This window comes from Anarhichas minor, unplaced genomic scaffold (assembly GCF_050575085.1).
Source record: "Anarhichas minor isolate MPS153535 unplaced genomic scaffold, ASM5057508v1 ptg000054l, whole genome shotgun sequence".
In the NCBI taxonomy this organism is placed as follows: Eukaryota; Metazoa; Chordata; class Actinopteri; order Perciformes; family Anarhichadidae; genus Anarhichas; species Anarhichas minor.
The window spans coordinates 1,472,048-1,482,359 of NW_027466500.1; the positions used below are offsets into that span (position 1 = coordinate 1,472,048).

The following is a 10,312-nucleotide window of genomic DNA, read 5'->3' on the forward strand; positions in this document are numbered from 1 at the left end:
TATAAAGGGACAAACACAATCTGTTTCTGCACTAGATGGAGATGAATGGGGCATAATCCATTGCCTTCCATCACACCTACCCAGCCTGCACCGTGGCGGCTCCACCGCTAACCACAATGATGATTAATCCTACACCCACTATTTATATTTCCTAATTGTAATTAGCACGAATTATCAATTATGGTTAGTGCCTAATTGCCCTTCATAAAGACAGCTCCCCAGGTTTAAACGAGTCCATTTAAATAATGTAACTAATAGCTCTTGCCTTTGCGTTGCGGATACATCTTCATTGTTCCACGCGTGAACCGTGATGGTTGCTCGTAATTTAACAGGGCAATCGAGAGAAGGAGTGCAGGTGGCACTACGGGACTAATTATTGTTAATGAATTATGATGTGACCTTCTCAGAACAATGGCTAATCAATGCTCACGTTGAGTGACAGTGCACTCTCTGCAGAAGCCAGGGATCACAGAGCCATTACTAGCATAGCAGGCCTCAGCCCTGTGGAAAACAGGCAGCGGCACCTCTTTCTCTCTGTTTACTCTTGGTCTCTCACAATATCGACGCTCTCCTTTACCCTCACCTCCCTGTGGTTGCTTTTGCTATTTTTGTGAGGAGAAGACAGGCAGAATATCTGTGTAGCCTAATTTACAGGAAAGCTTAAGGTCTAGCCAGGTCATTAGGCCGAGATAGCTTAGCGTCTTACCCAGTCCTTGTGCCCTCAGAACGCAGAAATGCTACTGTGTCACCTGAGTATTTTTCACAGTGTAATCCTTATTATTCATATTTAATGTTTTTTATAATATCTCATCAGTGCTCTCTGCTGTTATACAATCAAAAGTGAGACCAAGCTTAAGGAATGGAAATCAGATCAAATGCTCTGATCATTTTGTCCATCACCCACAGCTATCTCACGACTGAGGATCATGGTTCCCATTGATTTCTGAATCCATGTTTACCTGCAAAGCCATGTGAATGCCTAAGGAAACTAATGCATATGTGTGTGTGTGTGTGTTTTTTATGAGATACGACACAGCACAAATCACTGTTTACCTTTTGCACAGAGTCCACACAACAATGACATGGGAGCAGAACATGACTGCAGCTTTGCCTTCCGTTTCTCACAGGACTGTATTTTGAGTTTTAGTTTTAAAGGAGCACAATACACATGCGGGAAAAACATTAAATATTAAGTAACATCTTGACAATCACGTAGAAATTAAGATTTTATTTTTGCACATATACATCCAGCTATATGGAACAAGACGTTAGAAGATACACTTTGAACTGAACATCTCTGGCCATGTGTGTTGGAAAGTTTGCACACTTTGCTGACATGACCACTGTGTGCCGGTTGTTAGTTGCCAACATCAGCATTTGAACTGACCTTTACCTTGTTGTGACAGGGGCGCAGTATGACTGACAGTGTCCCTCAGCATAATTTACCCCCAGCCCACATCACCCTCCATCTCCTCTGTGATGCAGTTGACCCCTTTACAAATCACCCTCAACTTTACACATCTGCTGCCTGTCAGCATCTGCCAGGCGCACTCACCCGTTCCGCCCATAATGAAAAACTCTCATTACTCGCCTCCACCCAACAGGTATACAGGCCGTTAGGACAATTACTGGGCAATGCCACTGACCTTGTTGTTAGAGAGAGTCAAACAAACACGGGGTCTAACTGAAAGGAGGCCGGGTGGCAAAACCCCTAAGCATGCAAGTGCAGACGGGAGAGTTGGCCAAATAAGGGAAGCTTCATGCACGTTAACGGAGGTTGTACTGTATTGATCTACAGTGGCGAACATCAATGCCAACTCAGTGCAGTCATTAAGTAAAAACATAGATAGTAGCTCAAATATGGTGTTAAACACAGCAGTCAAATGAGCAAACCTTGTGGAAAATCTTCCACGTAATACCTTAGGTTATGAGCTTTATTTCATGTAAGCACAGTATGAAAATAAACCTGCAAAGACTAAAGCTTTGTATGATTTGTAATGCATCAGTTATCATTTAGTATTCTTAGTTTTTTTGTCAAAGGCGCATTGATCACTTGCCCAAAACAAGCTACTGTACGATATCATCAACCCTAGATTATACATAGTAAGCGAGCGGATGTTGTAAAAGGGATCATGTTGATTTGGTAAAATAAAAAATAAAAATAAAAGAGGTCTCTGCAAGTTGATACTTGTATGGTACTGAAATGAATGCAGACAAAGAGGAAGGTAATCTATCTAGTTTGGTATTCTTTAGGAACAGAATAATAATGAGAAATATAAATTTATGGCCCAAAACATGCAAAACTATTCGTAGGCTCTTCAGTGATGCTACTGTATCTTAGAAACCACAACAACTACAAAGTTTAGGAATCTGGCACGGAGGATCTAACAGCCTCACCCAGCGATTCTCCAGACACTCGCTGAGCCTTTGTTTGAGTCCTGTTTACAGAGAGTTGGGGAGGACTTTAGAGAACACAATAGACACTACAGTCTCTGACTAGAACCTCAGCTCATAATGCGGCTCCTGCCATTAGACAAATTATCTGATGTTTAGCAGACTGGGGTCAGCCTTCCTGCGAAGTGATGACTTTATTGACCCTTGAAGGGGGTCTTGGATGGAAGTGTGTCTCTCTGACTCCCTGCGGAGGAACGCTCATCCTCTCTGAAGTCTTGCTCCGGCCCGTACAGACTCGGAGCTGAGCCAACTGCTGTTCCCGCTGCTGTTCCCGCTCTCTGAAGTCTACCCGAGGGCCCCTTTGCCCTGGGGGGCTCGTCCCTTTGTCCCGCTGACCCACAGAAACAGATGTCCAGCCACTGGGCTTTCTCGTAGGAAGTTGTAAACCTCCAGTGTGCAGTGGGCTCTATTCATATGGAGGGTATACAGTAATGGCCGTGCAAGTGCCATACACATGCAAATGCAGACATGCAGACACCCTGTAGGGGCGGCTTTAACAAATGTTTGACTATGTAACTACTGCAGACCATGCCTGTGCACCAGACTATGACTGGGTAGCAATGAAACCTCCATGTAGCTGAGTGATCACCCTAAACTATATAAGTAACACAGGAAGTTGTGCAGGGAGGAATTTCAGAGACCTTTTAACAGTTTGTAAACATGATCGGATCCCCCATGTCACTACCATCAGACAGAACTGCAGACAGAGAAACAGCATCTGTCTCATCCACACACAATGTGGACCTCACAGGCTTAGATGGTAAAATATGTTAATATGTTAAAAGAGTATCATCGAATTACAGCTATGCTTAGAAAAAATATATTTTCCTACAAAAATACAAATGACTATTATTAAATTATATTAAAAGCATTCACTCAAAATGAATGTTGTTTATAGACTGAGGAGTTATAGGAAGCTCTCTTACTAACTGGTTTGGCCTTCCAGTTTCCAAAATGACTGGCTGTAGCCATCAGGTTTTATCTGTATCGGACACCTGCTGAGAATATTGATCCTGCGCTGGTTTCACCATTTTAGCCATCACCAGGCATCAAGCTTTAAACAACCCTGTGTCACTTTATATTGAATACTAATAGCAAAGACGAGGGAGCCGACTGATTGTGAATATAAATCTATCACCTTAGGTGAGAAAACAATCAGCCTTATTCATTGTATGCCTGCAATTTAGCTTTGAAAGCTTAAAATAAGCATCTAGAATAGAGATTTGTCATAGATCATTTTAGTCCGTCCAACACACACACAGACTAATTTAATTTTCTCTAATAAGCCAGTAAGTTACTGTCATTTTGTCACTATATGAATTCAAGCAAGCAACTAAACCATTTTCTGCTATTTTTTTTCTGTTAGTTGCTGTGAAGTGTGAAACGGTACTGGAAATGCATTACAGGAAATATTATCATCACTGTTTCATGAAACAACTGTAACAAAGATGTAACATGTATAACAGGAGACACCTGCAGTTATGACAAAGCAAACATGCTATAGGAAAGAGGATGCTATAACCATAAGTTACCTTCAGTATATCAAGTTTTTAAATCAATCCAATTTAAGCTGCTGAAGCATTTTCAATGTTACTGAAACACAATATCTGCATTATATCCGGAACTCTCATCATCGGTGTGTTCCTGATTAGTATATAAACACTTATATATCACCGGGATACGTTATAATTGACTTCTTATCTGTGCTTATAGCTGATGCCTCCGATATTGACACCGTTAAATTGAGAGAGCGGCATTTCAATACGTTTCGCATTTCAAAATGATTTTTTCACTGATAAGAGTCAAGGCTCTCTGAGTTTATAAGCAGAAACATTTTGGTTTCGATTAAGAGAATGTTTTCCTCAGCTATAGGGACACGACAATCTCCTCCCTGATAGTAACGTCTCCTAAAGAGTCCAATTTGGGAAGACAGGGCGATCCTTGATACGGATCAAGTGCCATCTGTGCCCAATTTACTTTCACGTTGTGGATTATTGAATTTAATTATATGGGTGATTATCGACGAATGCTTTAAGCCCATTAGGTGGTCGTGTGAAACACTAATAGTGTTTGTGTCACGTGGGACTAGGGGGTGGGAGGGGGGGGCAGACGGTTTAAAGACTGCGCTCCGGTCATCTCATTCACGCTGCAAGACTGACAGACAGAAGCAGAGGAGCGAAGTCCACACACCGAGGGGTCATCGCCACTTATCCGGTTTGATGAAGCTTGAAGACAAGAAGGCTAAACTATGAAAAGTTCCGCTCCACGCGCGTAATTACGCACGCCAGTCCGTTTCCTCCTTTTAAAGGTGTTTCTCGAGAAAGGATGCTGGACCCCGAGGACTGTGGAGTGACAATGACGTCCAGTCATAAGATTTCCTTTTCTATTATTGATATATTGGATCCGAACAAATTCAACAGCAAAAGGGGAAGCGAACTTTCCGTCGTCACGGAGAAGTTCCCTGTGCCACACGAAGAGGGAACAAGTTTAGAGTCGGACAGCACAGCAGACGGAGACTTCAGAGTTGAACGCACGAAAGCAGGTAGAGAAAACAGAGAATTTTAGATTATTCCTCTAGATCAAACGTTTACGTGTAATAAATCTATAATTGTTTTGCTTTTTTTTTTTGCATATGCCAGTTATTTCAAAACATCCAGCCTTATCACAAATACGGAACCATATACTGTCATATCTATAAAGACTTTAAAAGAAGAGCATGCATACAATACATCCTTAGTATTATTAAAAAAACTTTTTTTGCTTTGGGTCTAGACTAAACACCAGCAAGTGAGACGCTATTTTCTATCAGATTTATTGTCATCTCTGTGTGACCTTCCCTTAATTTCCAAGGCTGCGTTTCCTTTCAAGGAAGCCACAAAGGCTTGCTCCCAGAGCCCCAGCGTGTGATTGGCACTGGGACAGGCAGGCTAGATAATTGTTTAAATCGTCCCATTGAGGATGCCTCTGCGCGCTTTGATCGATATCCCATTACTGCATCCTGCATATCTCCCTCCAGCACCTTGCAGGTACAAACTTCACACCCCATCCATGTCTGATCCTAAATATCGTTCGATTAAAACTTCCCTTTAAATAGATGACATTTATCGATCCACCTGCAAATATGAAACTCCATTAGCACGTCGCGGTTGAGGTGGCCGAGCTGGATTTGGACGGGATTTCTTTCCGCAACATGACATTTGAGGCACTGTGTGGTTTATAAATTATTTAAGGATTAGTGACCAAGTCTCCCCCTCTCCTCTGAATCTGCGCGTTACGCTTCAGCGACCTCATGATCCACATCAAACGCTTTACAGATGTAATCTTCAGGCCCTCTGTGTTTGGTATTTAAACTGCGGTTAAAGCAGGACAAAGTGGAACGCCTTTGCACAATGGAGATTCATTTCTTAAGCAGGTGTGGGCCTTCAGCTTTGACGTTTGACACGTGGCTTCTGTCTTATCAGGAGCTGTCCCTTCAGCACCATGGCCAATTTAGCCCATTAAACCAGCTTATAACTCAAAACACAGACCCTCTAATTTTTTGAGATTCTTATTGAATCGTGTCAATCACCTTAATTAAAAATACAGTCAACTAATTCAGTTATATTTTGAAGAACCACCAGGGACGCCAGGTCTTGACGTCCAACATTATTGTCACTAAATAACTAAATGTTTCCACCCTCAAAAAGATTTTGCACATTCACCACTACTTGAAGATGGATAGGGCTTACTTGCCCTAACGACTGGAACAATAATTCATATTAATAATCTAGCAACTCCTTACACTATCCGTTATATGCTAAATTTGCTGCAGAGGTTTTGCAGGATGTGGACTAACTCTTTTTAAAATTATTTACAGAGGAAGAGACTGGAGATGAACCCTTTGCATCCTCCATGCATCATGCGGTTGTTGCTGACCCCCTTCTGCTTTCCCCACCGACTGAAACAGAGCCATGTCTCACCGGGGAGCAGGATGAGGGAGAGGCAGCAGCCACCCAGGATCCCTCCCCGCATAAGCGGCGGCGCCCGGACCAGGCCTGCGCTAAACCACGGCGCGCCAGAACAGCGTTCACTTACGAGCAACTGGTGTCTCTGGAAAACAAGTTCCGCTCAACTCGGTACCTGTCTGTGTGCGAGAGACTAAACCTGGCCTTGTCCTTGAGTCTGACTGAAACCCAGGTGAAAATCTGGTTCCAGAACAGGAGGACCAAATGGAAAAAGCAGAACCCCGGGGCGGACAGCACCTTGCAGCCTGGCTCCAACTCCCTGGTCAGTCCAAACCCTCCCACCTGTGGGGCAAGCCCCGCCAACTTCCACCAAACTTTCCCCAGCTTCAGCTCTGGTAATGTGATCTTCCACACGGCTGGTGGTGTTCCGCTTTCATCCACTGGAGGGCTGTTGCATCCCTTCATGTCCAGTGGTTTCATCCAGCCGACTTATTTTAATCCACATCTATGAGAGAAGCCCAGACGGACATGCTGCTGCTGGGTATATTGTTGGGGCAAATCTTTAAAGGAACAAAATAACTATTCAAGAGTGAAGTTTTGCTGCCCAGAATCATTGTAACTGTTGCATTAATGCGATATTATGTTCTACTAACTGAGGAGAAAAGGAGGCCCCTGCTTTGTCACAGCTTTTGCCATCTCTCATTACCCTTTCCTCAATGGGGTTACCTTTGAAAGGAAATTAAAGAAATTCCAGAAGAAACTTCAAAATAGTATGTTATATTATCTTTAATCATTTGTCGTGAAACTTTTCCAAAATTTGAACATCATAACAAAAGACCAAATCTGTGACGGAGCCCAACACTTGTTCAAACATCCATACTCCTTTATAGCTCTGTGAAAAGACTGCACCACCGTGCACTGATTGTCTGTCATCGTGTTTTGCTGAAACACCTGCTCATGCTGTAAATTTGACAGCTCGTACAGTTTAATTTTCGGCATCGTTGTTTTACATCTCAAACTGTGGCATATTGCAACCTTCCGATAACCAGCTGTATGTCTACCTCTCAATGGCTTGCACAGCTCTCGCCTGTTGCCATTTATACAACATTATCCGTGTAACTTAATTAAAAAAAACATAAAACATCTGTGTGTGGCTTGTGTATTACAAAGTAAAAATACTTCAAATGAGAATGAATTGCAGGACATTTTGCATCCCACTTACCATTAATTTGGCAAAATGTGACATCAGTAATAGGTTTGTAATAGTGGTAGATCATGTCCTTGTTAAAAGGCCAGGAAGGCTGCTGTCTCCTGGGCAACACGGTGCAATAAGAGGGATCTTAATTACTTTATGACCAGAGACTGAAGCATCTAAACCAAATATGTTCTACACATTGGTGGAAAGCAATTAAGTGCATTTCCCCAGGTAAAAAAATGTAGCCCCTCGTAAACTACTCGAGTATTTACGTTTTAAGTTGCTATACATTTGTACTCACTACTACATTTAAGCTGTGTCTAATGGCTTTATTAATGGATGATGAATCAATTGCTAATGCTTTATAGATCAGGTGTCATTAATAAGAATAACTTTTGGGTTGCCAGGTTGTGGAAGATTGTCCTCCAGCAGAACATTTTTAGGTTTTTAGTTTCTAAACCTGCAATAGCTGAATTATTTGGCCACCTGGGGGCAGCAGAAACAAGCATTGAACACAGCATTCACATATCAGACCTTATATGATGAACTTGTAAGTAAACAGTTGCCTAATTACTGATCCATAGTCAGCTTTTACGCCACAACATCTGGAACAACATCAAAAGAATTATTAACTTATTAACATTTATAGCTACAGACTTGATGGATTATCAAAAGAAGCCTTTATGAAGAATTTCATACTATCTATAATTGCAGGTGACTGACCAACTGTCACTGACAACTTTTAGAAATTGAAAAATCCGTCACCATTTATTAATGAATTAACCTTCTCAAAAATTGAGAAATTACAGAGCAAAGTGTCATGCTGGAGGAGAATTTTCTACATCCTGAAAAGCCAAAAGTTCTTCTTATTAAGGGCCCATAACGGATCTATGAAGCATTAGTACGTCATTTATTAACCATTACTAAAGCCATTAAGTGTATTTTACAAACCCTTTATAAATATTGCCAAATTGGAAAGTGTTATGAACATATGTTCAATAATATAAAGAGGCAGATTAATGAGCTGAGTTAAGAGCTACTTTTTAATACTTAAAATACTTACAGAAGTACTAGCCGTACGTTTTGGGCTGGTACTTCTGTACTTTAACTCATTTAAACTTCTGAATTTAGGACTTTTACTTGAATGCTTCACTCTGAATACTACTTCCACCACTAGTTATACTACAGTCCACAACCTTCACTTTCATAACACAACCACACAGTGTCACCATTTCCTTTCTTTCTTTTTACATAATCTCAGTTTAAATGCAGACATGATTGACAGAAGAGCCTCTATTTATTGGAATTCATGATATTGTATCATCAGTGTCTTGTGATTTAAGATTTGTTCATCTATTTTCACGTATTTTCTATGGTTTATAAACGTTTTATGGTATATTTGTTGCTCTTATTTTATTTTAGCAATTTTATTTCAATAAAGTCATTTCACTATGTGTTTTTTGAACCTTGACTTCATATTCAAATTTATTGGAAGCAATTTTCAGGAGGGCATGTATGCACACATGGCATTTACAAAGAGATAGATTAGAAAAATAGAGCCATGCAATCACAGTTCATTGGAAACCTGTGAATTCAGAGCACTAGTGTAATTGCTGTTGGATTCTATTACACTTCATTTACCTCCTTTTCAATGTGTAGCAGCTGTGCATGACAGACAACAACAGGACAGACAAAAGAAGGGCAGACAGCAGCTATAGGTCACCAGGATGATCTGTGCAGTCCTATAGCAGAGGACTGGGAGAGGAGACCCACTGTCAAGCCAGTTTCATTAGTTGACATCTTTCAAGGGTGTGTTGTGCGTACTTTGATCTACAATACACTAGTTGAATAAGAGGCTTGTCTATATCCGCAGACAGCGAGTGTGCTGCTGGGGGAAGAGACAGGTGGAGAGCAGACTGAGAATGGCTATAGGCAATTTTCCTCCTGATATCAGTTTGCAGTTTGAGGTTTGACAAGCATCCTTCAATTAGATGGGATTTTGTCACTGCTGTCATAGCCTGGCCAGTGTCAACCTGTTGCTGAGGTGCTGGTGTTAGTGTAGCTTCAACATTAGCTTTTCTACCTCTGTCACATACCTTTTGCAAATGCTTACAAACATGCACAAAACACATTAAATACAAAAATATTGGCATCCTTAGACTGGTGCATATGAATGTCCCCTGCTTTTTTTCAGTGATATTTTTCATTCCAACAAGAACTGGCATGCAGCCGGAGAATTTGACAGTTTTGATCAATACTCTGGGAAACACAGCATGAGGAACCCATCCCGTATTTTGGCTTGAGGCAACTGTATGACAACGTGATGAATATTTTTGCAAGTTATCTGAAGGGGGTATTTAGGTCTGGGCGAAGAGGGCGCATGTTTAAAATTCATGTTGGAGAATGCTCTGGGACAAGGTCAGATGTTAACAGTGCTTTCATGTCTGTGTGTGTAGATGTGTGTGCGGTGGTGCGGAGGACCAAATTACTCCACAGCCTCTGTTGCTGTACTTATCTTTTCCAGAGAAACGAGTAGGAGGCTTGAATAAATAAAATGGAGCTGAGAATTTCCTTGTGTGTGTGTGTGTGTGTGTGTGTGTGTGTGTGTGTGTGTGTGTGTGTGTGCGTGTGCACGTGCTATCTTCAGCCGTGGTGGTCCGCAGGGAGCGGCATCGTTTCCACTGAGGCTCATGGGTCAGATGTGAAGAGAGGGGGATAG

At 41.6% G+C, this 10,312-nt stretch overlaps 1 protein-coding gene across 1 annotated transcript; it reads left to right on the forward strand.

Moving 5' to 3' along the window:
* Nucleotides 1-4,779: 4,779 nt before the first annotated feature.
* Nucleotides 4,780-6,909, forward strand: nkx1.2la (NK1 transcription factor related 2-like,a). Its single transcript, XM_076075964.1, has 2 exons — nt 4,780-4,996; nt 6,311-6,909. Exons 1-2 carry the CDS (start codon nt 4,780-4,782, stop codon nt 6,907-6,909), a joined length of 816 nt encoding a protein of 271 aa, XP_075932079.1.
* Nucleotides 6,910-10,312: the final 3,403 nt, after the last annotated feature.